This window comes from Diplotaxodon limnothrissa, linkage group LG2 (genome assembly GCF_057381915.1).
Source record: "Diplotaxodon limnothrissa isolate DT_005_m linkage group LG2, D_limnothrissa_male_GT1.1, whole genome shotgun sequence".
Lineage (NCBI taxonomy): Eukaryota > Metazoa > Chordata > Actinopteri > Cichliformes > Cichlidae > Diplotaxodon > Diplotaxodon limnothrissa.
Window position 1 is genome coordinate 22,825,529 of NC_140597.1, and position 27,085 is coordinate 22,852,613.

At 41.3% G+C, this 27,085-nt stretch overlaps 3 protein-coding genes across 5 annotated transcripts in view; 2 read left to right on the plus strand and 1 right to left on the minus strand.

Annotated features, from left to right (window-relative positions):
• Window positions 1–3,870: 3,870 nt before the first annotated feature.
• Window positions 3,871–14,641, minus strand: ids (iduronate 2-sulfatase). Its single transcript, XM_085368213.1, has 13 exons — window positions 14,490–14,641; window positions 13,958–14,094; window positions 13,699–13,876; window positions 13,501–13,589; window positions 12,673–12,873; window positions 10,546–10,716; window positions 10,320–10,446; window positions 9,598–9,756; window positions 9,231–9,337; window positions 6,521–6,637; window positions 5,954–6,064; window positions 5,626–5,751; window positions 3,871–5,550 (listed from the first exon to the last, which is right to left on the minus strand). The coding sequence occupies exons 1-13, from the start codon at window positions 14,563–14,565 to the stop codon at window positions 5,470–5,472; spliced, it is 1,680 nt and encodes a 559-aa protein (XP_085224339.1). The 5' UTR covers window positions 14,566–14,641; the 3' UTR covers window positions 3,871–5,469.
• Window positions 14,642–15,738: 1,097 nt separating this feature from the next.
• dcps (decapping enzyme, scavenger) lies at window positions 15,739–18,546 on the plus strand. Its single transcript, XM_085368225.1, has 6 exons — window positions 15,739–15,942; window positions 16,210–16,360; window positions 16,437–16,582; window positions 16,669–16,782; window positions 17,989–18,099; window positions 18,211–18,546. The coding sequence occupies exons 1-6, from the start codon at window positions 15,739–15,741 to the stop codon at window positions 18,475–18,477; spliced, it is 993 nt and encodes a 330-aa protein (XP_085224351.1). The 3' UTR covers window positions 18,478–18,546.
• Window positions 18,547–20,876: 2,330 nt separating this feature from the next.
• Window positions 20,877–27,085, plus strand: part of LOC146638402 (uncharacterized) — a 47,846-nt gene continuing 41,637 nt past the window's right edge. For all 3 annotated transcript variants that reach the window (XM_085361196.1, XM_085361222.1, XM_085361205.1), the window contains exon 1: window positions 20,877–21,052. In XM_085361196.1, the coding sequence (XP_085217322.1) occupies window positions 20,988–21,052 (65 nt within the window). In that variant the 5' untranslated portion in view covers window positions 20,877–20,987. The remainder of the gene's footprint in view (window positions 21,053–27,085) is intronic.

Here is a 27,085-nt window from a genome sequence, read left to right on the forward strand (position 1 = left end):
GTAGCCTTTACGGTGTTGCGGATAAATACAACAAAATAAAACAAGTACCGATACCAAAAAAAACCACACAGGGAAAATACCCAGGGAAACAGAGTTAACGATAAAAATGATAAAAACTAACTATAAAAACCCGACAAAAAAAACAACAAAACCCTGTAAACCATAAATTTCACACCAAATCCTCAAATCTTGCGGCCCGGTACTGGTCCGCGATTGGGGACCGCTGGTCTATATAAACCCTGCCATATTTAAAAGGTAGTGCAGCTCTGTTTAGTTATCCTGATGCAAATTTTAGCTTGCTCAACAGGGCTGAAAAGTTTGCCTAATGGTAGATGCCCAAAAACTGCAGTTTTTTTGGAGTTTGCTGTTACCTGCATTCTGTTTTCTTACCGCACCCAATTCAAGTGTATAATCCCAGCTACAGTGGCCGCTGTGGGACAAATAACTCCGGCCACCATTCACCTGTAGTGAGTGCAGGCCGTCAGTCTGCTATTTACCTCAGTTATCAATATACTGTGTGTCCGCCTCTCTTACTCTGGACCAGGCTGTAAAACTTGTGATACTGAGGTGAGTTGTCGCAGATATCTTGTCAGTAGGCGCTGCCGTTTCTGTCTCTGTTAGTTTTTATTAGCTTCTCTAAGCCAACATTAGTCTTTGAAGTGCATCTAACACTGTTTTACACTTAGTGAACAAACTCTCATACAAAGTGAATATGTAATGAAGCCGTTTATCAGGCGGGACGTGAAAGGTTTTAGGACACTTTAGCCTAGCATAACATTAGCATATAGCTAGCTGCTATTTGCACACACTTTTGTGTGTTATAAGACAAGATAACCTTTATTAGTCCCACACGTGGGAAATTTGTTTTGTTACAACAGTGGACAGTGCAAAGTTGCATAGAAAAATTAGGAGAAAAAAAAAAAACACTGGAATAATATATCCATAAGATACTGTACACAACAGAATAGAATAAAATAAAAATAAAATACTATATACACACACAATTGAATAAAATAGAATACAAATGCTATATACAATATGAGTATAATAAATTATAATTAGACATAATAATTATGATAAAATTATAGCCAGTGTTAGTCAAGTTATTTGAAAAAAGTAATTAGTAACTAATTACTTCTCCAAAAAGTAATCCCATTACTTTACTGATGACTTATTTTCAAAATTAAGGAGTTAATTTCAAAAACATGATGCACAACCTGAATACATAATAAAGCAACACCTTTCAGCCCAATTCTAATTTTTATGCATAACCCATCATATAAAATTGAAACAAATGGAAAAGTATCTTTTAAAACAGTTTTTAGTTTTAATCTTTTAACTTTATGCACATTGTATCAAGCAAAAATTAAATAATATGCAAGTCTTTGACTTGATGAAATTGTTTAACACTTAAATCTACTTTCTGCATATTCCAGCATATAAAATAAAATAATGTTTTGTGTTTAAACTCTTTCAAATAGATGAAAGTAAAAAACAGCAGAAATAAATAAAATCAAAGACTCAGCAGCTCTTAAATCTATTGTCACCTGTTTAGCAGGAGTGGGACGGGTGGAGGTTTGCCCACACCGGTCATGTCAGTGGGGGGGGGAGAGATCCGGGGGTTTCTCTGTGAATGTCACGTTCCCGTGGCAGCGTGCTCGCTCAGATTAGAAGTTTAACTTTTCGCTGTAGAAAGAAGTTTTCTTCCCACGCAGAGTGAACAGCTGACGCTAATGTTTTTGTCACTTTTTACAGATTCAAACTCAAAGTAATGTGATTACGTCCACACTTTAAGTACGCAGCGTAACAGTAATCCAATTACTTCTTTTACAATAGTAATCCCTTACATTACTCATTACTTGAAAAAAAGCAATCCGATTACAGTAGCCCGTTACTGCCCATCTCTGGTTATAGCAGAGTATTCATCTATTTGTGATCTTTGATGTAAAAGTAACTTATGAGCCACGCTACAGATGTGGTCGTTCTCTAGATTACATAAAATGCAATTAGGCGACGTCTTTCTCAGCCATTGTATTCAAGATGGCGGCGCAGCGTGGCAGCTATCGGAAACCTGCTCCTGTGTGTTTTTAAATGGACAAATTAAGCACAAGAGAATGCATAAATTTGTTGGAAGATATACACACTAACACATACAGCACCTTATACGTGTTAAAACACCAAACAATCCAACATCAAAAATATTAAAGTGCCACAAAGGGTGTTGTGATTTATTTAAAATTAATCTTCGATATGAACAGAGGCAAAACATTTTGCTCCTGTTTCTTTTCCACATATTTAATGGCTTCACATTACTGTACAGGTGACGGGTGAACAGTGTCATTAGCAGTGGTACTGACCACTAAAGGACCAACATGTAAGTGACTCTGCAGTTAGTTTTAATTGCAGTATTGCATGCAGCAGCAGAGCAGCTAATTAGCAGGCAGTTCTGAAAAACAGCTCCTCTGACAAAGTACTCTTCAGGCCCACTTCATCATGTAATTGGGAGATTGAGTACAGTACAGTTTGTTTACCGTTCCTGGATTCATTCACACACCCTTGAGACGAACTCTTGTCTTAATGCAGCTGAGCTAAGCGCTTTCTGCACGCGTGCACACCTCTCCCTCTCACTAATGTAATTGTGCATGTCGCCACCGTTAACAGAAAGGCAGTGTGACCTGCCAAAATACGAGCCCGTAGCGGTGATGCGATTACCAGCGTATGAAACATAATGATAGACGATGAGAGCGAGACAAAGACTGAGTGGATTGGAGAGAAGGAGCAGGTAAGATGGAGTGAGAGGGAATGAGGGCAGCGGGAGAGGTAGAGGAAAAATACCAAAACAAAGCACCAGGTAAACAGTGTAACTGCCATTAGATCAATTTGATGGTGGTCAGAGATCACTGCTTGTGATGATAAATATTGATCTGATAAAACCGCTGAGGCAGAAATATGAGCTGTGATGAATACAAAGAGTGGAGGAGAGCAGTTGCTCTCACTCACACCTAATTCTTACGAGTATGAGCGTGAACCTCGTCATAGTGGAGAGTGGATAGTGAGCTGCTGCTGAGCGAGGCACCAAAAATCAGACTCATTGATATGGGAAACAAAAGTGCTCAGAGTGCAACAATTAACTATCATTCAACAGGTGGAGGCGCATATAATGGAAAAAAAAAAAAAAAATAATACACACTCACCAGGTATGAAGAGAAGTAAATGAAATGAAAAGGAGTGGAAATGATCAGAGCATGTGTGAAATTGGCAGGGGATACATGTGAAGTGCCTTCCTGGCCTTCTTTGCAGAGTTTTTTGATTTTCATGTGTGGCGTACAGACTTCACTTCAAATCGAGTTCCACAAATTGTTCTGCATGATTGCTTGAAAATTGAAAACTGCAGGGAAAAAAAAGGGGAAAAAAAGGAAAAAAAAGAAAAGAGTCTGGGACTGAATTCACACGATATCTCAAAACACAATTACAAGGCTTTTAACAGTTTGTGTCACGCAGACAGATCGACTCGGTGGCATCACACACAAGTTAGATGTTTGGCTCAAGCAAAAAAAAAAAAAGAAAAAAAAAAGCCACAACAAAACCCCAGTGCCAGAGAGCAGCGTTCATTCTGTAAAGAAAGCGAGCACACAGAATAGACTGGCGAGGTCCCCGAGGAGCTGCTTCACTACCCTGCAGCTTTACACTTCAGCTGTGAGTGAACACAAAACGCATTACAGAGCAGCGGGCCGCGTGGACAGGCAGCAAAGTGTTTCTGCAGGACAAACGCACACAGGAGCTGTGATCACAAACTTAATTCTCATGCAAAACAAATTTTTTTTATTCTTATTTTTAATAATCAAAACAGACAAATATACACAGTGTGTTCTTGCAAAACCTGAAATCTGGTTAATCCTGTGCCCCCCCCGTCAGAAAGAACTGTTCAGGATGCTCTAATGCTAATGAGAGTCTGGACTGACAGATTATTACGGTTCCTGAGATTTGGCGCGTTACTGCACACAGGAAACCAGGACAGACGAATCACTGCAACCACCTTAAGATTTCTTCCACATCCTCACTCCTGTCAGAAGCCAGCTGATGATAAAAGATTCATTTAGATCTCATTAACATGACGCCGGTGCAGCCAACAATACAAGTCGACAGAGCAAATCCCTTCCATTCATTGTTGGACCTGAAGTTCAAGCTGAAATTGCTTTCTTCTAAATTATCACGGCACCGAGTGTTCACGCACTGGAACCACAGTAAATGTAGCTACAGTCTGTTTCATTTGCATTTAATTATGGGTGGCTTTTACTCCCTTCATTCCAGGTCTCTGAATTGATCTGAACTGACTGTTTACGAGGGGGGGGGGGCAAATAGCTGCAAGTAACATCAAGTGCAAATAGAAATGTCATATTGTTTAACACTACAGTACAAAAGTCCCTATCGGCTGCTATTCTGAGAGACTTCTCCTTAAAGCAGTTTACCAGTACACTGAAGTCAAACATGGGTGTCAACATTGATTAAAAGGAGTTCTGCAAGTTTCCTCAATATTCCTTTAAATGAAAAGACTTCCAGATGCCACGTTTATCTAGTCTGAGGTGGAGATTTCCACAGAAACCCGTCAGTGGTCCACCTGCACAGACACCTGTGGGTTTAATGGGACGTGTTCAAGGAATGATGGTTTGCTTTAGTTTTTTCAGGGAAAATAGAGTTGGATTGAATAACCGGGACACTCTTAGTATGGCGACTATAAGTCAGCTCGAGCTCCAAAGGTTACAATTCCTCTACACAACTGTATGGGGGGGAAATGAAGCAAACAAGCAAATACCAAAAATGCACTTGTGGCCGGCTCCAAAGGTTGTGTCTGTTGCCACAGATTCTCGTGTTAAAATGCCCAACTTTAAATAAAAATAAAACAAAACATGTTCACACGCTGATACCAAAAAAGAGAAAAAAAAAAGAAAAAAAAAAAAGGTTTGGTAACCGGTGTCCCTGCTTCTGCCCACAGTATGGTGGTTCAATCCTAACGTGACTCACACGGTGACATTTCATTAAGGCTTCAAACTGCAGCTTTGAGTCAAATGTTCATTTCTCCACAGAGTACATTTTGTTCTAAGCCCAGTTTTCCTCCAACCACACGTATCAGTGAATCATGTAAGGATGTGCCTTACTAACCAAGCCAGCTCTGGCGTTAACTGGTAACACAAATATGGTGCGCTTGGTTAAAATAAAGTATCTGCATTCATATCATGTATGAATTACAAGTTTCTGCAAACAGGCGCGTTTCTTTTTGTTAGCGTCAAACTATTCTGCTCTGAAATGTTTTCCAAGTCAAAGCATGAGACCTGCCTACCAATGATTTCTCAAGCACAAACATCAGTCTGAAGAACCAAGTGCACACAAATTACATGTTCAAGCCTTTTTCCCCTTTCACTCCATCATCCCTTTTTACTCGTCCCCATCTGTTGTGCTTAGTTCCTGTCCTCATGGCTTCCCTCTGCTCGTTTTCATCCCCGCTGTGAGGTAGTGGAACTCCAGCTTCATTCTCATCTGCAAACCGACAGTCTGGACGACAACCACGGGTCAGGAAGTGAGTAAATGAATGTCTAAGAGGAGAAACGTCTATAAAACCCAACTTACCTGAGGAAGGCTGGCAGTCTTCCTCATTATCTCACTGTAATCAGAGTTATTGAAGATGTTCTTGTCCTGACCGGGGTCATCTGCTGACATGTACAACTCCCCAGCATGGACGTCAGACACATTCACCTGGATGGAGAGCGGGATGGATGATACAGACAAATTTAATCTGCTTCTCTCCGTCTCCAACATATTGTGAGACAAGATGGATGGATCCATCACGTTCAACTCCCCAGGCTGAGCCTAACGCGCTCACTCGGGGGAGAATACAGAGACCGATGCTGATGAAAGGAAGACGACCGTTATGCGGGATGAGTTTGTGGTTACCTACCTGAAATGTTTTGGGATTGAAGCCCAGCCACAGAGTGTACCTGTAGTCCCAGGTGCGCAGAGAGTAACCCATGATCTTTATGTCTTTGAGGTCAGGGAGGTCAGAGTTCTCCTAAGGGAAGAATTTGGAGTTTAAAGCATCTTTGAGCTGGAGAAATCTCATGCAGCGCTGTCAGATCTGCAGCTGCCAGCTCAAACGGCGAGCCAGCTGCAGACAGACTGCCAAACTCCTGCATACAGAGATTAACCTACAGCAGGAGCAGCACTGGCCTGGATACTTTAATACAACGACTGTGCTTGATGGCGGCTCCAGCACGCGCGCGCGCGCACGCGCACACACACGCGCACACACACACACACACACACCAGTGGCTGACCTCTGCAAATTCAGACATTTAACTACAAATTCATAATCAACTTATTAAAGCAGCATCAAGACACGTCTGTATTAATAACATGCCTGCCTTCTGCTCTGCAATTACTTCCACATTGATACAAAACTAATGAGTTAACCTTAGCCGGCTAATGAGAGCTTTTTCCCCCCCTTTTTTTGAAACAAACTACCTACCTGTGGTGCATCAGCAGGGCGAGGATATTGGCTGAAAGCTACATCTTCTGGAGTCCTCTCGCTTCGCCCTTGTGGCGCAGCGTAGGCACGGTTTTCTCCTTCAGTACACAACTCCACCTGAAGGCAAGAAAACGGGCTAAACAGGTGAAGGGAGTAGATGTCGGGTGTAGTTGGATCACATTCATGCCTGCCATCTTTGGGCTTCGTTTGGTTTACTTTCTCATATTAACGCAACATCATTTGAACTCCGATCGCAATGACATGATGCTTTAAGCTGCAGATATTAGTTCAGGTACGGTGGGAGGCAAAGAGCTGCTTCACCACTAGAAGGTCCCGAGAAGGTGCTGTGCTTTCTCTTTAGACGAGCATGTTAGGCCCACTCATGGTTCTTAATTGGCTGCCTGATTATCTGTCTCTCTGTGTTAAGAGTCCAGATGGAACGGCGACCTATCCGAATGATAGGGCACACCCTGTCAGCTCCGAAAGCCTCCAGGCTTCTGCAACCCTGCGTGGATAAGCAGTTAAGAAGATAGATGGATGGAGTTCTCTTCTGGTCTCGTTAGGCAGAGAGTGTAGTATGAACACAGTCTGAAGATCAATGAAAGCCGATTGTAGTAGTCCGGCGTGTTCGTAGTGAGAGGCTGCTAATGGACTCGTGTGAACCATTTCAGCTGTTTCGCATATGTGCCGACGAACTGTACAGCCTGGGAGTGGGAACGCCGTCACTTTTGCAGTGCGCAACAACAATGGTGAGAAGAATCTGAGGCCATTTCAGTGATATGAATGCAGAAGCACAGATTTACAGATTATGCAGAGGGAGCTGCTGCAACCCGGAGAAAACAGAGTTCAGAGTTTTTCTATTGCAGCAGTGATGCAGAGGTTTGTCTGATTACAGCCACGCTTACTCCAACAATAGTAACATATTAGTAGGGCTGGGCCATATTATACCGTTCACGGTAATACCGGTATAATGTTAGGCAACGATAGGAAAATGAAATATCGCGATAGAATGGGAGTAAAACGCGCATGCGCAGTGCCTTTGTTTTCATACGCACATGGCCGATTGTTGAGTGAAACAGATGATCCAGAATTGGTTTGTAAAAATGGTGCAACTTCCGTGATGTGGAACTGGTTTGGTGTTTGTCCGTCAGATACACAACAAAGCACATTTTTTTGCAGAACATGCAAGCAGCCGTCGTTATTGTCATATTTGTCGGACTAAGATGCTCTTAAATCTGGGAGTAATCTGGGTCCTAAACTCCGTATGCTTCAGGTCAAACAACACTGCAGCATCACTGAGAGTTAAAAACTGTCTAAATTCTTTCATCTTTAATAAAACGATCAGCATTGCTGCTTTACCAGGTGTAACTATAAAGTTTAACTTCCAGGCATCCATGAAAACAAAAGTTATTACATTTAACGGAGTTAGAAGTTAGCAGGAAGCTAGCGGAAGTTAGCTCGCTAGTTTCGCTAGTTACCTAAGCATGATATAGCATGTTCTGACTGAGAGATTTCTGAAAAAAAAAATCAAACGTACAGCTCTGCTATCACTTCCAACATAAATGAAGACAGGAAACTAAACAGCAGTGACGTTTGTAGGGTTACTGAAGTTGGGCTAGCTGGTATATAATGATGTGCTACGTGATCGCTAGCGACACAGCTATGTTAGCATAACATAAACAGTGAAGCTGGAGGACGAACACTAACACTTTTCCACTTATAAAAGTTAACGTGAAGGTTCCTCATGGTTAGAGACAAATGCAATCGCATGGCAGGATGCTGTAAACGGACCAAACTTCAGTCAGGAGAACAACTGAGATAATCCATCCACAATACGAGGTTAGTCATTAATATACTGCAACAACATGGGAATAGAGCAGCTGCCAGAGAATTCAACATTAAGGAATCAATGGTACAGAAATGGAGGAAGCAAGAAGAATGAGTTTAATAAAGTTTGATTTATCTGACTGCTTTGTTTCGCTTAATGTGCCTTATAATCCCGTGCACCTTATGGTCCGAAAAATGCGTACTGCACACTGCAGTTTAATGTTGCAAAGCACCTCTTTTTAACTTCAGTGGATATTATACATGGTTATGCTCAGGACATGTCAGCCCATTTGTACTGGAAATGCCTTTTGGTTAAACTTTCAGCAAGCAATTTGCATTTGTACTGTTACATTTTTATAAAGCTTTAATGTACATAAAAACCAGCTTCTTGTTTAAGTGAATATAAATGGAAGGTTGTCTTTTTGCGCTAGTAATGTTGTGGAGTTGTATTTTGTCTCGCATCAATTATATCGTCGGTTATATCGTTATCGCAAATTTTCAAATATATATCGTGATAAATATTTTTGGCCATATCGCCCTGCTCTACATATTAGCATTAAGCAGACATTCACAGCATCAATTTATTTTCCGTTTTAATAAACCGCAGAGGTTTTTTTTTTTTTAAAGACTTCTAGACATCAGGAACTTCTACCAGCTGTGGTATTCTCCACTTTGAAGAAAAATCTAGCTCGACATGAACACTGCAGGCGCTCATATCCAACTAAAGTCTCATTGACAGCACAAAGGTGCTGTCCCGAGCACACTGGTCTTTGAGGCTGATGGGAATATCATCTGTTTTGCAGGTAACCAGGTCAAAGCTGCAGACCGATTATAATTTGTTCTTGTGATTAGAAACATAGATTGGAGGTTCATATCCTGATACCTGGAAAGAAATGTCAGGGCACTGCACGGGAACTTCGAGGCCGGCCAGGTAGGACACAGTAGGAAAGACATCCACCAGCTCCACCACCCTACTTCTGACTTTGCCACCTAAGACAGATAAAAGTCACCCAATTACAGACGCCTTAAAAACGAAGCCAGTCAAGATCTCCACTACCATTTACTAAACATCCTCCACTTAAATTTCATGATTATTGCATCACTTGCATTTGAAGTAAAAGCTCTCTGGAGGCAAAATATCAAAGTGTATCCCTGTGTAAATCATTTTTAAGCTCTATATAGAAATCAAAGACTGTATTAATGTTAAACAAGCATATTATTAAATGCTTTTGTTGGGGGGGGGGTCTTACTTTTGATGCTGTGCACAGATTCCCTTAAGACGTCTATAAACGGGAAGGTTGATGTACCAGCTTCATTGCCACCAGGAACAGAGAAGATCAGAGGTACGCGTGTTGCGACATCAAAATTCGAGTATTTAGCCCATTCACCATGCTCACCCAGTGACCAACCTGCAGCAACAGAAACCCAGGAACACACAGTTCATTAAGACTCGGGCAAACCAGAGACAAAGAAATTGATCAGTCTCAGTCATACAAATAATACTTTTCATTTAAGGCAACACATTTGACTGATGTTTGTCCCAGTCATGAAAATGACGGCATTTGACTGGGCTTTACGCAGTGATTCATCAAACAGTCACACAGAGGATTCAGTCTAGTGCTCTCAACTGAATGAGACATTAAAAGAGAACAGAGTTTTCCAGTCACAAAGCTGAAAAAAACAAAAACCAAAAAAGGTAAGTGGTGCAGAGAAAGAGCTGAGGGTAGAGAGAGTAGAAAAAAAAAACAAAAAACCTATGGGAACAAATCATGGCACAATTTGCTGTTACAACAGTGCCATCTGGTGGTGCAAGATAAACATGACAAGCTCAATAAACCATTTGTTTAATTTGCACAGAACACCTGATAAGATATTTTAGCAACTTATTTTTCTAAATGCTTAAAAAGAAAGAAACAAACCAAACTGATTAACATTAGCTGCCTACATCTCATCCAGCTACGCGTCTCCTCACCATGATCAGAGGTGAACACCACCATAGTGTTGTCTGCCAGCCCCAGCTCTTCCAGTGCACTGAGCAGCCGACCAACTTGAGCATCCATATATGACACTGCAGCATAGTAGTGCTGACGGATACGCAGCTGGAACACAGGATATAAAACACTACAGTGTTGCTGTTCGCTTCAGGAGGAACAACCACGGTAACCAAACTGGAGGTGCTGAGAGCAGCTGGTTCATACCTGGAAGTCTTTTGGTATAGAGCCGTAGGGGAAGCTAATGTTGAGTTTTTGCACATCCTCTCTCTTCCTTATATCCGTCCAGGGGTTGTAGGCCACAGTGGGAAGGCGTTCAGGGACATCTGGGTCGGGGGCCAGAGTCATTTGGTCTAGAGGATACAGGGTCAGGTATTCCTGTGGAAAAATCTCAGAATTATTTCTGATTCGGGTTTTCTGACACTCCCTGGCCTTTGACCCACCACAAGACATCGATCTCATTGGTTTTTATTGCGTTACAGTTGTACTTTATTGTTTTCAATATTCTTATAGGCTTCTTTTGTCCAAATGAACATTACTGTTAAGCAGCAGAACAACATCTTCCACTCTTCACACACTGAGCCACCTTTGTGCTAAGGACAGGCTGTTCCCTGAGGGGCTGAGGACTAACTGAATTGCATAGAGTATACCATCAGTGAGTTACTGTTTGTGGTGTGAATAACCCAGATTCCATCAGCAGTCGTTACGTTTCTTTTCAGTGCTGCCAATCAGACTTTGAGTGCTCACTCCAGGACTGTGCAAACTCATAAATCAGTCAGTATGAGTGAAATATTCAACTAAATGCTTTCTGTAGTCCGGTCTTACAAAACTCCAAGACTTAGCAAGTCTAGTAGAGTAATAAAATATTAAGCAACTGAAATAAAATTAGTATTATCTTGTTAAAAACACTGCTCTGAGTCGAGGTTCACTACATCATGTTGATCTTTGTCAACTCATTCAAAGTTAGAGCTACAATAGTGATATAAAGTGCAATCAATAAGCTCCACACTTATTCAAAATGCTTCTGATGTCCCCTTTATCTTCTTCAGGGTTATCGTCTCGTGAAGCTATACAGCACTCCCAGCTCTCCTGCTGCTACAGACCATATCTAACATATTTGTGACGTGCTCCTTCACTGTGTCAAGGACAGCAGCGAGAGCCTTTGTTTGAACAGCAGGTTGCTACAGTTCAGGTCGTCTGCACAAACCTTTTCCCTTTGACAGCTTAGATCAGAATTGCCTGACCCTCGAGGGCGAATTCATGGTGCACAACCATGTGAATGTCAAAAACACCAGGCATGCTTCATGCTTCTCCTGAGCCGATGCATCTCCTTCAGGCTCAGTGAACTGCAGTTTCACCCGTGGACTGCAGGCAAAGACTCAAATCTGATCCTTGACATTAAAGTTGACATGATTGTGCATGTTTTTATAAGGACAATGAGCCTTTCAATCAAACCGCATCATTCAGTGAGTTCACTGACGGGGACTATTCTTGCACACAGCGGCTCATTATCCACCATTTGGAAATACTTCAGATTTAGGGCAAGCGTTACTAACAGACAACAAATCACACATAAAGAAAGCTGCAGAGTTGCGTCTGTAACACACAGCAACAAACACCAATCAAACTGCCACCAGTGCAGTGGTTGCTTATGGCTGTGTTCATAAACACAAGCCGCACAGCTCGTCACTCCATCGACCTCACAAAGACCAACGGAAATCACCGCCACAATCACGTCCACTAAACACGGTGAATCTGAAGGCTTCAGGGAAGCTGTCAACTCACAGAACAAAAGATTTGTTTCACCCGGCCTGAGTGCGTTTGCAACTTTATTTAGAAACATGTTTAAACACCAGGACGGCACCACAGTGCAAAAATGAAAGCAGTGACCTGTTTATTTCACTTTGTGCAATTTTTTTATTTATATTTTCCTTCAGGGATTGACTGAATTTAGCATTTGCACATTAGCAGGAATGCAGCACAGCAACATTGTAAAAGTGCTATTTGTCAGAATAATCATAATAAGAATAATCATAATAAATATTCAGGATCTCAATATAGATCAAAGTAATGGGGATAATCATGTTGGCCATAATGGTGCAGCTCTACTCCTCAGTGCTTAATATAAGAGGATTCATCTGACTTATAAAGTCTTAGTTCAAGTCAGAAACTGAGTTATGTGAAACCTGCAAATATTAAGTGACTGGACTGAAGAAGAGAGTCACCGGGAAGTCATATCAATACTTTGTAACTGTACTGCTGTAGCTAACCAACATGTACAGTAGAGTTCAAGCAGTCCAGAGGAACAGTAGGAATGGATAATAAGTGACAAACCTGTGGAATCCTAAAAGGTATATGCGGCTTATGAAAACCCACAGCCAAGAAGAAAGGATCGTCATCGTTGACTCGACTCTTCAGTAACCTCACCGCCTCCTCTGTGCTCTCCAGGTCAGGGAGGGTTCCCCCAGGCTGCTCGCTCACATTCACAGCACAGAGCAAGTTGACGTGGAGTTTCCCATCCTTCCCTTTACACATCTGGAAACAACGTTTGTATGAAAATTATGTGACATCTGAAGTTGTGTTGTGGCCACAAAGACTCCAGAATCGACTTGCTTATGTACCAATGTCTTTGGGCTCTGCTGTACTTTAAGTAACATCTTTAGCTGCTAGAAGCAGTTTGATACCCAGTGTAGATGATGCGTTTAGAGGTTTTGTTGAAAACAGTTTTCAGTCATAAATAGAATCAAAGTTCTGCCACAGAAAAGAGTCACAAGGAAATGAGTTAGCACTTTATACTCCCAGTTCCTTTTTTTCTAAACCAATTTAGATCCCTGGAATTTTGGTTAGATGGATGAAATAAGGTCTGTGCTCAACACAGACTTTAGATATTTCCAGGTTTAAGTTGACAACTGAAAATAAGTAAATAACACACTTGGGAATGCTAAAACTTCTCCAGCTGCCCGGACAATGGGACATGACACTGCATGTGTAGCCCAGGAGGTAACTGGTTGGTAGCGTGTATTCTGATACAGGTGAATTATTCCCTGAGGGGGTACCTCTCGGAAACTGATGAATCACGGTGTGCTAAAGGATCATTAACATTGAGAAACAGGCTCTCCATTTGAAAGGCTCCTTTTATAATCAACACGGTGAAAGTCGTACCTTTTTTTTCTCATATGTGAATGAAGGTGGGTGATAGGCTGGGATGGACCAGCTGTAAGGATAGTCGTCAGTATTGTTGGAGGCAATGCCTACAGAGTGAAAAAAAACAACCATTATTTTCACAGCTATTCTACTGGAAAGTGGTGCATGTGCAGTTCTTTGTGGATTTCTATTCAAAATGCACCTGGTTAAACCTACCTGGGTGAAACACCTTGCCCACAGACATAGTTAAGTACCCTTGAGATTTAAAGTACTGTGGCAGAGTCGTGTAGTTTCCAGAATGGACTCTCCAGTAGGAGTTGAAGTCATAGAGCCTGGTTGTGTCCGGTCTCCGACTGGTTAACATGGATACCCGACTGGGACCGCACACAGCTTGCTGAGAGAGGAAAAGAGAGATCCATTGAGGTTAAGCAATGCAGTTCAATTCACCACAGCTAACACGAACAATGCAACAGACCTGCGCAAAGGCATTGAGAAAGACTTGGCCTCTGGATGCCAGCTGGTCAATGTTGGGCGATTTAGCCACCGGATCCCCATAGCACCCCAGAGATGTCCGCAAATCATCTGCCATGATGAAAAGGACATTTTTCCTCTCTGAAAGCAAACACAATCACAGATTACTCACTTTCTCTCCAAGCCCTCAAATCAGCCACGGAGCGCTATGGCACAGTTTCCAGGAAGAGTCATACTAATGTGAGGGTGTACCATTATTCTAGTAAACTTAAAGTAAGCGCATTTAAACATCCAAGAACAGAAACTTAAAAATTGAACCTGAAAATAAGCTGGACGCGTAAAACATACCAAACAAAGCGCCATTCAGTTGGTAAATTAAATTAAACTAACAGCCAACAGTAGCACCAGCCACTGAGTCAATAAATATTCTGCACTCATTACAGCCAATATAAGTTAACCAAGTTACAGTCATTAGAAAGTCTATGAAGTTTTGCTAGCAGCAATCAGATTACACCTGAAGTCCAAACCCCACCTACCTCTCCCCGCGGCAGCAGGATACGCCGACGTGTGAAGGACCAGCAGGAAAAAACACCTCAGGACAAATATGTCCATTTTAGAGGAGCCAAAAACGGCTATAGCGTGATATCCTGACGTTAGCCTCCTGCTGTTCAAACTTCCGTCCTGCGCACTCCCGTCAAAACAAAACAGCGTGCCCGTTTGAGTGATTTAATTACTTCCTGATTAACCAGCTGTCACTCTTCATTGGCTATTTCAGCTACGGCCTCGGCGCCCGCGGCTCATTTGACGAGTTCAGTCACGTGTCAGTCATAGTAAATGTCCCGCTGAATACCAGCACCCAGTCTAATTAAAATGAGATGATAGCCGCAGTCTAATGAAACTTTTGCGTTGTAACAAATCAGTTACGTCCCGAGTATCTGCCAGTCAGCCTGCGTGTAGCTTCATTTGTACAACAGGCTCAGAATAAAGAAAATGCAGTTTAATTACAGAGCCGTGAAAACAACTGAGGAGTAAGTAGCCCTAAAAGAGTTAAAAGAAATTCTCAGCTTTCATTTTCACAGAATAAATAGGGGCGATGATCTCTATCCGTTAAATTTACATTAACGTAACTGAAGAATAGGAGGCGAGTGAGAGGTCTCACTCCGCACATTGTTGACTTCCGCAAATTAACCGAATTACCAACAATAAGAAAGAAACTGCTGTTGATGGTACCAGAGCCAAAGAAGAAAGATCTGCCTACAAACAGAACGAAAGCTGAAGTGTTTGGAGTGTTGCGGGAAAAAATAATTTCAAATATATTGATTTATTTATTTTGCAAAATCTATAGGGAACATTCCCTGAAAGCTACTGTTTGCTAAGTGTGAGAGAAAAAAAACGCCCAAAGTCATTGTTTTGCCGTTACAGTTATTTAATTATTGAATAAACAACTCAAAAAACAAACAAACATGAGAGTTACTATAAAAAGTAATAATAAAGTAATAATAATCATAAATCCAAAATAATAAAACTACATAAATAAATAAATAAATAAATAAACCAACTGGAAACTATATAAACAGGAGAATGAATACTAAAGTCAATAAGTACAAATACAAATATCAATTTATTAAATTTTACAGATAATGAAATGAAAACAATGTTAATATACATTCTTAATGTTATCTTACATGCATTTAATAGCATATTTGTTATTTAATAATATTTATTTTTGAGTCGGGGTGAAAACATCGTGTACAATACACAATCTTCGAAGCAGCGACACTGAACATGGCGGACACGAGCGCCAAACGTCTACTCGACAGCGATAAAACTGGTGAACCAGCTCCAGACGTCAAGAGGGGGAAAACTGACAATGAGAATGGGCGAGAAGATGGAAATGAGTCGGTCCAGGAAAATGTTCTGTCTGGGTTCAAAACCTCAAGCGTGTTGAGTGACTCCGCCCGAGAGAAAAACATCTTTATCCAGGGAAAGGTAGCGTTGTTGCAAAGTTAGCTACCGTTGCTCAGTGTACAGACCATATGCAGCTATTTGTTACTTGTAACTATTGTTACAGAGTTGCAAGCGGCGTTTTAAAGGAAGCTGTTTTTGAAAGTGGCTTTTGAATGATTTGTAAGGAACTGTACGACACTAGCTTCCGGTTTGACCTTTCAAAATAATAGTCATTTGTTTTGTTTTTGTTTTTTGCAAACCAGGCCTGATAGGAACTTTGATCTTATGGTATCTTACTATGATCTTAAGGTTGCAGATCAGGATGCTGTGGTTATCCTTGAAAAGACCCCGATCAGAGAAGACTCACTGGCTGAGCTCTTTAGTGGTTCCACACTCAAACTGGAGATGAAAAACGACATCTACAGCACATATCGGCTCCAGGCTCCCCCTCATCTCAATGGTATGCTACCCCACTAGTAAACTGTCTGAATGTTATGTGATGTCAGTCAGATAACCTGCGTGTTTCTGTTATACAGAGATTAAGACCACAGTGGTGTGTCCAGCCACTGAGAAGCATATAAAGAAATACCAGCGTAAGGAGAGTTTCCTGGTCGAGGAAACGGAGGAAGACTATAAGAATATTACTCTACCCCACATTGTGAAGCAGAGTTTTAGTGTGCAGGTCAGTCTCTTTGGAGTACCTCTTCTGCTCCAGTCTGCTCTTTGGAGTGCACATTGCTCACTTTTCCCTGATTTTTTACCTTGCAGTGGGTTTACAACATCTTGGAGAAGAAGGCAGAGGCTGAAAGGATCGTTTATGAAGATCCAGATCCTGACGTCGGCTTTGTCCTCCTTCCGGATTTCAAGTGGGACCAAAAACAGGTCAGAGGCCACTAATGTTGACACTGCTTCACTGACTTTAAAACCTCTTGATCAACCAGAATAAACTAGAACATGATTTTACACTAAAGCTCTGGCATGTTTTGCAGACCTCATTTCTATACAGACAATCATATATTTACATTTACAGTGGCACAAACACTATTCTTCTGTACCTCTGTAATATTTCATTTAGCATTGCATGACAACTCCAGGCGGGAGCATTTTAACATTATAATATACATTTAGATGCAAAGTGGTATTATTGGAAAGAATGTTCTTGAGCACAAAAGCCCAAAATGGAGTGCACCAATGTGCTTATGGAACACCTTCATGCAATATTCCTTTTATTGAAAAATAAGTAAATAAATCACAGTCTGCCATTATTTGTATGATTAACACAATTAGACTGATCGATCTACAGTTTTCCTTAATGATTGTGATAAATGGTAATATCTCAAACCTGATGTGTCTTTTGAAAATGAAACTTTGGAGAAAGTAACTTATTTGTGTTTTATGATGAACTTGCCCTACGCTGGTTACGGTTCATGAAGAGGACATACAGTGTAACTGATATAGTAAGTCTTTTGGCTTAAGGCTTTATGTTAAGAGTGTAAATTTACACAGTATATGTGCAGGTGTGATTAAACCTGCACATATACTGGCCTGCAGAGGGCAACTTCATAGAAATCTATGGAAAAATGGCCCTGAGTTCCCACTTCTGTGACGTCAGAAAAACCTTCCTAATGACATTTTTGGGCGGAGTCGCTTTTTTCAGGTCATAGTAACTAAACCATGGGACTCTGCTAACAATGGCACTGGCTAGCTTGGTTAGCAAGGCAAGTTTTGGCTAGTGAAAAACTTCCCTAGAATGTACTCGTACGTTACAGTTCAGCGAATATACTAGAAAAAGCATCTGCCTGTCAATTAAAGTTGCCACAGCACCAATACTGCATAACTTAATACAATCCTTAATGCAATTTAAACTGGTTAGCTATATAGAAATTCACTCCCTTGCTCTGAAATTGTATTCTCTAACATGGGGTCACTGTGGATTAACTCTTTAGTGAGCCAGCTTCAAGCAGCCATTCAAAGAACTATAAGCTTCATTTTTCAGCCCCTGGAGCTTTTTACTCAAAAGCTTACTGGATGGCGAGTTCTTGGATTTTTAGACCACTTAACAGCCTCAGCACATCTGTCTTCTTTCAGGTGGATGATTTGTACCTCATTGCAATAGCACATCAGAGAGACATCAAGAGCCTTCGAGATCTGACATCAGAGCATGTCCCGCTGCTGCAGAACATCTTCCAGAAAGGAAAGGTGGGATTAAAGTGATCCTCAGGTCTCAGTTAAAGAGAGCTATATGCATATCAATCATCTTTACTCAATGTGGCTTCATTCATTCTCTGCGATGATATCTGTGTAAATTAGGAAGCCATCCTCCAGCGCTACAACCTTCCAGCCAGTAAGCTGAGAGTCTACCTGCACTACCAGCCCTCCTATTACCACCTGCACGTCCACTTCACCAAGCTGGGCTATGACGCGCCGGGCTGCGGTGTGGAGCGAGCCCATCTCATCGCTGATGTCATCCAGAACCTCCAGTCAAACCCCCAGTATTACAAAACACGGACACTCTACTTCCCCCTGAGGGCAGATGATGGACTGCTCAGTAAGTTCAAGGAGGCAGGGAGGCTGTAATGAACCAAACTCAGAGCACCATCCACCGCCTCTCTCTCTCCATCCAAACCGTGAGCTTTACAGCTGGTTTTTTTTTTGTTTTGAATGCTATCAGTTGGCTTGACATGCTAATGTTCACGCTACTCCAGCCCATAACTTTTAATCCATATCAAATATTGTCTCTGTAAACTGGATCATCCTTTAATGCCAGTTCACAGCTCTGTTCATTATGTTGTAGAACAACGTTATTGACACTCTGATCCGGTTTGTAGTCTGTTTTTATGACTTTTCTGTTTTTTCAAAAGTAATTTGTATATTTCTGATGTTTTTTTTGTAGTCGTGTCAGAAATTGTTATTAGTCTTGTTGTGATTAAAAACACAACAGTAGATGAAGCATTTTTTAATCAGTGTGTTTGATGTGCTTTTTGACTGAATGTTGTCAACTAAATTAAAGTACGTTTGGTTTCTAACTCTTTAATAAAATGTATTAAGTTTGCAGTGTTGGTTTCAATAATCCCTCAAAGACATAATTGGTTTATTATAACCAGGCCTATTATTCTTGCCTTATTTTCTGACATAATGAACAGAGGGGGTTACACCAAGCTCTGGGATAAGATCTATACGGACAATTTTAAACTGTGAATCATGGAAAGCTAAACTGGTACAGTCCAAGAGCCCAACTAATACCAACAACCAAAATTAGCTTTTAGCTGCTGCATCTGTATCTGCATTTATAATGACTGATATGTCAAAAATTAAAATGCAAAGAAGCCTTTGAAGAAACCCATGCAAGCATGTTGTGATGGTTGATGTTGCACATTTTGTCCAACAGGGGGCATTCTATAGCTTCACTGTTGGCAGCGTGTTTGGACATGCTTCTTTATCATATCACTGGAATACATGTATAACAGCAGAGAATCCAAAGCCACAGTTCCTCAGCTGCTGCACTAGATGGTAGTATAAATCCTACGATGATAAGACATTCTTGTGCATGTGCTAGACTGTAAAACTAAATCTCCAGTCTGGGTAATATCATGAGTATCACTTTTTTCTCACTTTGTCATAAAAGAAAGCAAATTATAAAACCACCTTTTGCATATAAACACAACCACTTTTAACCAAAATACGCAATGAAGTTGCACTTCGTTCATTTTCTGTCATATATACACTTTAACAGTGTTGATGTCCATATTAAACAATGTTTCAAGTGGTGAGGTCAGTGCATGTACAGTAGAAGTAATCCTGAAGGTCAGGCTTCAGACTGCTCGAAACTCTCAGTTTAAAGCGACCGAACCTTCTGTTTGAGAGGAGCAGCCAGTTAGAGGAGGCTCCATGAACTGGGGGGGCGGGTCTACCAAGGCCCAGTATGAGACAAATAAAGATTATATCGAATTGTCATACAAAGCTGCTGTAGCATTCCGAGAATAAAAATAATACACACACAATGAAAAATGGAGCTAGCAATAAGCATAGCAGGTTCTCTTTAACTTAACACCACATACATACTTTTGGATCTGAAGTACTGCGCTCATTTGAACCTGTGCCTCGTAGCTACACCTGTGTCTCCCCTTCAGCCCCGCTGACAGTCGGAGCTGTATAATGCGAGTTTGTACACACACACCTCAGTTTGCCTCTGAGCTGCTGTGACTTTGTTAAAAGATCATTTCTTGCAGACATAATTTTCTTATCTGATCTAAAGTCAGCTGGGCGGTGTTCAGTTCGTGCTTAAGGTGCGTTCAAGTGTCCCTTGGAAAAATGCGAATTGATCAACAGCAACGATACTACACCGTCCTGTGATTTGTTCCTTAGCCTAGCAACCAGTCTACTGGGACCCACGTCAAAGACCATTTAGTGGTTTGTTCAGCCTTAATAAGTTACAACCTGTGTTTAACAGAAACTTGACGGGGAAGCTGTTTAATGTAACTTGATCCTAATCCTCTCATTATTGTCTAACTGTCTGTTTCGAAAGCTTTTCCAGGTTTTTTTCTTTTAAGTATACTAATAGAATTCATGGGTTACATGCTTGAGTTGGTTTTAACGTTATTAACCACAGGCACGCTGGACTGTGTGTACTCTTGTTTTGTTCAGTAAACACCTATCCTGGAAAAAGCACAAGGATCGCTGCTGAATGGACGTATTACGACATATCCAGTAGAGTGCATGTTTTTGCTTTTGTGTAAGTGCAATTAGAGCATTTTCCACATTGAGAACACCCAGAGGAAATCTTCCACAAAGGCATCAAAACCCGCTAATTAAATACCCCGAGAACCGGTTAACGCCTCTTTATTTCCTGAACCCAACCTAGGATAGCATTAGCAGGAAGATATCAGTAGTGTGGGTCGCTATTAAACTTTATATATATTTATATATTAAAAAATAGGATTGGAGTGTAAACCTAAACACTAATGATTTGTTGGTGAGACGGGATTGCGGAGTTTCCGTGGTGTCTCCTGAACGCAGCATCACGGACCTGAGGACGCCAGCCCACGACTGAGACAAATAATCCAATCATTAGTCCAGTGACGGCGCAGATGTCTTGGTTTCAGTATCTGAGGGATGACTTCACCCTGAGGCCGTTTGAGATTCAGCAGACACAGTGAGTATCCCCGCAACGGCTACAAGCTTTCCCGGCCAACTGTGCGTCATCTCTGGGACTCTTCAGCTTTGTTTTGCCCGGAGATGGAGATGTCTGATTGGTAGTAATCGATACATGTGCTTGTTACAGTGTGCCGGACACGCTGCTGTGCTTGTTTGTGTGTGAACTGAATTAGTTGAGGGGATAAAACGTTTTATTTTAGTTTTTCCTCTTTGGGCTCTGATTTGCAGACAGCACTGTAGGTGGGCTGTAATTATTCTTTGGAGTTCCTGAAGTCCTTTTACTTAGTTTTTATGTATTTTTTGTTTTTTGCTGGTGTTTCAACTACATTCTGTTTTGGATTAGTGTATAACGTTGGCTAAACTGGAAGTAGGTTGGTGGTAATCCCCCTAAAAATCAACTTTGGTCAGGCACTTTTTCCATCACATGATTTAACACCAGCAAAGCTGTTCTGGTTCTTCAAAGATTGCCACTTGTTGTTATCTATTGTGAAACATTCTGGGAACATTAAGATGCATTTGAGGTTTTAATCTATTCTCCAAGTAAGTTTTCAGTGAACTAGTTTTAATTGGCTAACCTGTCAAAAGGACCCTGGTTATAAGCAGCAGCTGATCTTTTCTCCTTCAGCAGCTCAGTGCCTGTGATTCATCCATGCACCGCCTCTCATGCAAGGTTTCCATATAATTCATTTACTGTAGCCTTTAAAGGCATATTAGGCCTATTGTCCTGATCAGTCACTCTCTACAACCCTGTAGACTTAGTGAGAACACACACACACACACACAGTGCATGCGTGTGAGCTCAGTGTTTGGTGGAGGCAGGTCAAGGACGGTCCAGATTAAACAGTTCTCTTTCGCTGCATTTCACCACCGTAATTCTGAACACAGACACTGAGTGATTCAGAACAGAGTCATGCTGTCTGTCAGTGTGACTGAATAAATGACACTATTGATCTGAGAACGATGTTGACTTCTGACTGCGTCATTTCTTTGTTCTGGAAGTGACGACAAAGCAGATTCCCATTACACGTCAAAGCGCTCTGAGATCTTGATGAATAATGACGTGGTATCACTCAGTACTTTGCAGTAAATCCAGTTATCACACTGAATGAAGATGCACGAGTTTGTCTGCTGGTTGTCGGATTGAGAAGCTTGGAGAAATAGGCTTCTGTGAGAGTGTGTGTGAACTGTCAACTGTCAAAGTCTTCTTTATTAAAGGTCTGATTAGGTCGTCCATCACTAGGTCACTTTAAAAAAAACAGTTTTTCTTTGTGAGGGAGTGCTGTCATGACAATTCAGTCATTCATAATTTGACAGAACATGCTCCTGTGTGTCTGACTCGGAGTGTAACTGGATGGTCTTTAAAACCTAACTTCTTGCTTCCTGTGCAGCCTGAGTGAGCGTTATCTTTTCATATCGATTATACTTCGGAGGCACGAAATCTTTTTGGATGGTTTCATCTGCCACCCTGCTCATCAAAGTCAGGAAAAACAAGTCCGTGTCAGCTAAAGTCCTGGAAAACCTCTTTAGCATTGAGACAGCCTATTCAATCAAGCATTCACAGGACTTTGCTTGTTCCTCATTTCGTTGTGTTACAGCCTCCGAAAATTGATTAAATTCACTTTTTACCTCAAAACTTTACACACAAAATAATACCCATAATGCTAATGGGATAAGGGTTTGCTTAAAATTCTTGCAAACCTATTAAAAAAATTATGTATATATAACATGCACATAAGAATTCACAGCCTTTACTCAGTACTTGACTGAAGCGATTGTGGCAGGAGTTAGCACGCCTGTTTTTGAGCACTTTTTCCCATTTGTCTTTGCAGAACCTTTAAGCTCCATCAGGCTGGATAGAGAGCATCAGTGCACAGACATTTTCAGATCTCTGCAGGGATGTTCAGGTTCAATTTTGGGCTCTGGCTGAGACATTCAGTTGTCCTGAAGCCGGTCCTTTTGTTATCTTGGCTGTGGGTTTAGGGTTTGTCTTGTTGGAAGATGAATCTTCACCCAGTCCGAGGTCCAGAGCACTCTAGAGCAGGATGTCATCAGGGGTGTCTCTGTACATTGCTCCATTTAACTTTGGACCCTGACTAATCTCCCTGTCACATAACATCTCTGCAGCATGATGCTGCCACCACCATGCTTCACTGTAGGGACAGCATTGGGCAGGTGATGAGCAGTGCCTGGTGTTCTAAAGACATGATGCTTAGCATTCAGGCAAAAGAATTCAATATTTGTTTTATCAGACCGGAGAATTTTGTTTCTCGTGGTCTGGGAAACAACATTCAGGTATCTTTTTGCAAACTCCAGGCAGATTTTCTGGCTGTCTCCTCAGCATTGACTGAAGAGTGACTTCCATCTGGCCACTCCACCATACAGGCCTGATTGGTGGAGCAGTGCAATAATGGTTGTCCTTCTGGGATGTTCGTCTAACGCCGACAGAGCAGTGCTGAAGCTGTGTCAGCGTTAGGCCCTTCTATCCCCGATTACTGAGACTGGCTGAGCGGCTAGCTATAGGAAGAGTCCTGGTGGTTCAAAACCTCTTCCATTTATCAATGATGAAGGCCTCTGTTGGGGATCAATCACTTTTAAAGCCAACCTCGAGTGGTCATTAGAGGAACTATAGTTGTTGAAACTTTCAGGTTGTTTTCGCACTGAATGCCGCTGCACACTGGGCTGGTGTCGTGTGGTGGGAATAGAAATGATGGAAATTTAAATGTCATCAGTCAAAACTTTGTATTAATGGACAGCTACACTATAAATAGCTCCATCGGTTGGATTTGGTAGGTATTTTACCGGCTTCTCTAACTTGTTGGGCGAATGTGTGAACCGCTACAGTATTGAGCGACTACATGAGCAGCTATCCCATAAAGCTTATTGAGATTGTGGAAGAATTTCTAAGTTCAATGTAATTTGTCTCTCAAACCGAATGGGATTCATTAAGTTTTTAGCTGATGAGCACAGTAGTTGCTAAATACTGATATCTTTGGCAGCATTTAGCAGTCTGTGTTCAATCAAAGTGTTGGTTACATACAGGCAGTAATGAGCAAACTTTGGTTTGGTCCTTTAAGAAAGTAAAACGTGTAGTGTTAATGATGGACTTGCCAGGTTTTGCTGGGAAACCAAGAAGCACTTCACTTTGCCATGACAACTGTACCCAAACAAAACCTTCTTTAACAGTTTTAGGGGAAAAACAGTGTGTTGTACCCCAAGAATAAACCCTCACTGCTTCAGTTAAACAAAGGTACCTTTGCTTCTCCTTGAGTTCAGTTTATGGAGCAATGAGATGACACTCTTAAAATCTTCACTCTCGGGTCATTAGGTCATCGGCATTCAGTTATATACTTTGTATTAGTGGCTAAGGGGCCTCCAGTTGCTTTAGTACTCAAAGACACACGCATGCAATTGATGCAAATAGAGTTGAAGAATAGGGTTTTGTTTTTATCGCCCCATAAAGCTCAGCTGGGGCCTGAGATAGAGGGAAGGAAGACGGGGATCTCCGCTTGTTGGCGAAGTGTGTTCTGTGTAAGATTTCTCTCACACACACCACCACCACGGCAGGCTAAGGGCAGGAGTATGATTACAGGCCTATTTACATTACAGCATAGAGCAATGGAGAAGGGGGGAGAGAGACTGGCAAGAAAAGGGAAAAAAAGAGGGAGAGGAAGAAGATGGTTTCCAGATGTGAGGTGGAATTCAGAGCAATGTGATTCCCCTCCTCTTCCTCTATACAGGGAGAGATATCTAGATCAGCTTGTGTGCGTTGTGTTGGAGAGAATAGGCGACGCGCAGAAACCACAAACCGGAGGGGAAGGAGAATGCATTGTGCTGAGGGTGAGTGAGGAAGCAGAACCGGAGCCAGCCGAGGGAAAAGGAGCGGTGGAGATGAGGAAGGGGATGGAAAGAATAGAGAAGAGAAGCAAGGCCTCCGGGTTGACCACAAGTCCAGAGATCTAACTTGGGGCATTTCAGCCGAGTGGAGGCTTTTCTGGCATCACGGTAGGTAGGAGGGACAAGCACTGCATGAAAAACCATCAGTCATTTCAGTGAAGACCCCACAGCTGTGCCGAGGGTGGCTCCAGCTTAATGAATGGAGGTGTCCATCACTGATTATATTAAGTTTCATTAAATTAAAAAAGATTCGTTTTATTTTTAGACTCTTGTTTGAAAACATGCTGAACTTATAATTTGCTCACTTCTATCAATGTATTTCATCCCCGATGGATCCAGATGACACATTTTCATATCTCTTAGTTGTTTCTTTGCGAGTCGTCCGTTCTCTCCATCACTGTTTGAGTCTCTCTCTCAGTGGGTCCAGACTCGGGGTCGTTTCAGGAAATACCAGTATCCACTTTTTTCCCCCCCTCTTCCAGGGGAAACTGACCGACATTCCTTGTGCCTCTATAAACAGAAAGCTGTCTGATTCACACATGCTTGTTCACATACGAACATGCACTCGCCATGCCATGATGAGTTGCACTGAGAAATTTGTGTACACAGAGACTCTGGAAACCTACTCAAATGGATGTTATAAATCTCCTTTGGCTGGAGTCTATTTTTCCTCAGAGATTTAGTGAGTTGAGTTCATTTTAAAAGCTGCCTCAGTTGGATGTGTTACTGATACCTGAAAACAGACAGACCCCACATGTAGAGTTAAAGCTGCTCTCATTAATATTTTGGTTTTATGGCCTGTTGATCACTTTAATTGCCTTTATTCCAGTTTTGTTTATATTAATGTAACTTATAGACTTACTGTATACTAATAGTTTAGCACCAGACTTTAAATAATAACTCAGCAGCTTCATACATCACAAAACCTGAACACGTTATCACTTTCAGGACCTGGTGGAAAACAACACAGAGCTAAAGGAAGAGTGAATATTGGACTTGGATACGTCAAATAGTCAGAGATGCATTTCTAAACAAGAAGCACTCAGAGTGCAAACCTCCAGCAAAGCGCCTCACTCAGGGCAGTATTTACTTTGAAGGGAATAGTATGTATGTATGTTGTATATATTAAGTTTGTTTTCTTTATTCTTCTTAAAGGTACTTTAAGAAGTTTGTAGTGCAGTAAAAATTAGATGAGGGTAACATGACCGATGTCTACTCTGGTTACACATAACAGGTGTTGATTTGTAAATAACTGGACGTGAGTAACCTGAGCTTAGAAATATTATATAGTATTATTATAACTAACAATGCAGCTCTTTCTCTTGATGGTACTTTCTTTAAAAATGTAACACATTGTGGAGTTAACTTGAAAGACAGATTTGAAATGTAAATGACACAATGGCATCATATTTGGATGCAAACTGTAATGTGATAATTAGATAATGTATAAATAATTATGTCTATATGCTGTCGATAAACACAATGGCAGTAAGTAACATAGATTTAAATAGTATTGTTATCACTGACTTTGAAGAAAGGTCGGAGCTCAAATGTGACATGATATTTCAAATCTTTATGTGTTACTTTCTATATCTATATTCCATTTGTAAGAATCACAGTTTCTAAGTTTTAAGGCTTGTGATCAGCTTTCACCCAATAAATCATTAGGTTGAACTTGAAGACCTCGGCGGAGAAAGCTACATTTGAATGGCTCGTTAACACGACCCCACTCTACACCTTGACAAAGTTTTATCAGAATCATTCAAAACTTTTTGACCTATTGTGTTTACAGACTGAATGACACACAGGCAAACGCTGCCAAACTTTAGCGGAGGTCATAAATGCTGATGTTGTTCTGTGACCGCTATAAAACTTCATGGGCCACATACAGCCCACTTTGGACTTAAGTGGGTTGAGTGAAGACATTTAACTCATTCACTGCCATTGACGTCTATAGCCGTCAATTGCAGTGAATGAGTCAATGGGTTTAACTCATTCACTGCCAATGGCTGGCATTGAATGAGTTACCTAAACATTGAATTCCTGAGACGCAAACAACAAATTTCAACAGTAAATCTCAGTTTTTCTGCATGATAAATGTGTAAAATTACAGAAAAAGTCCTGACAGCTCATTGTT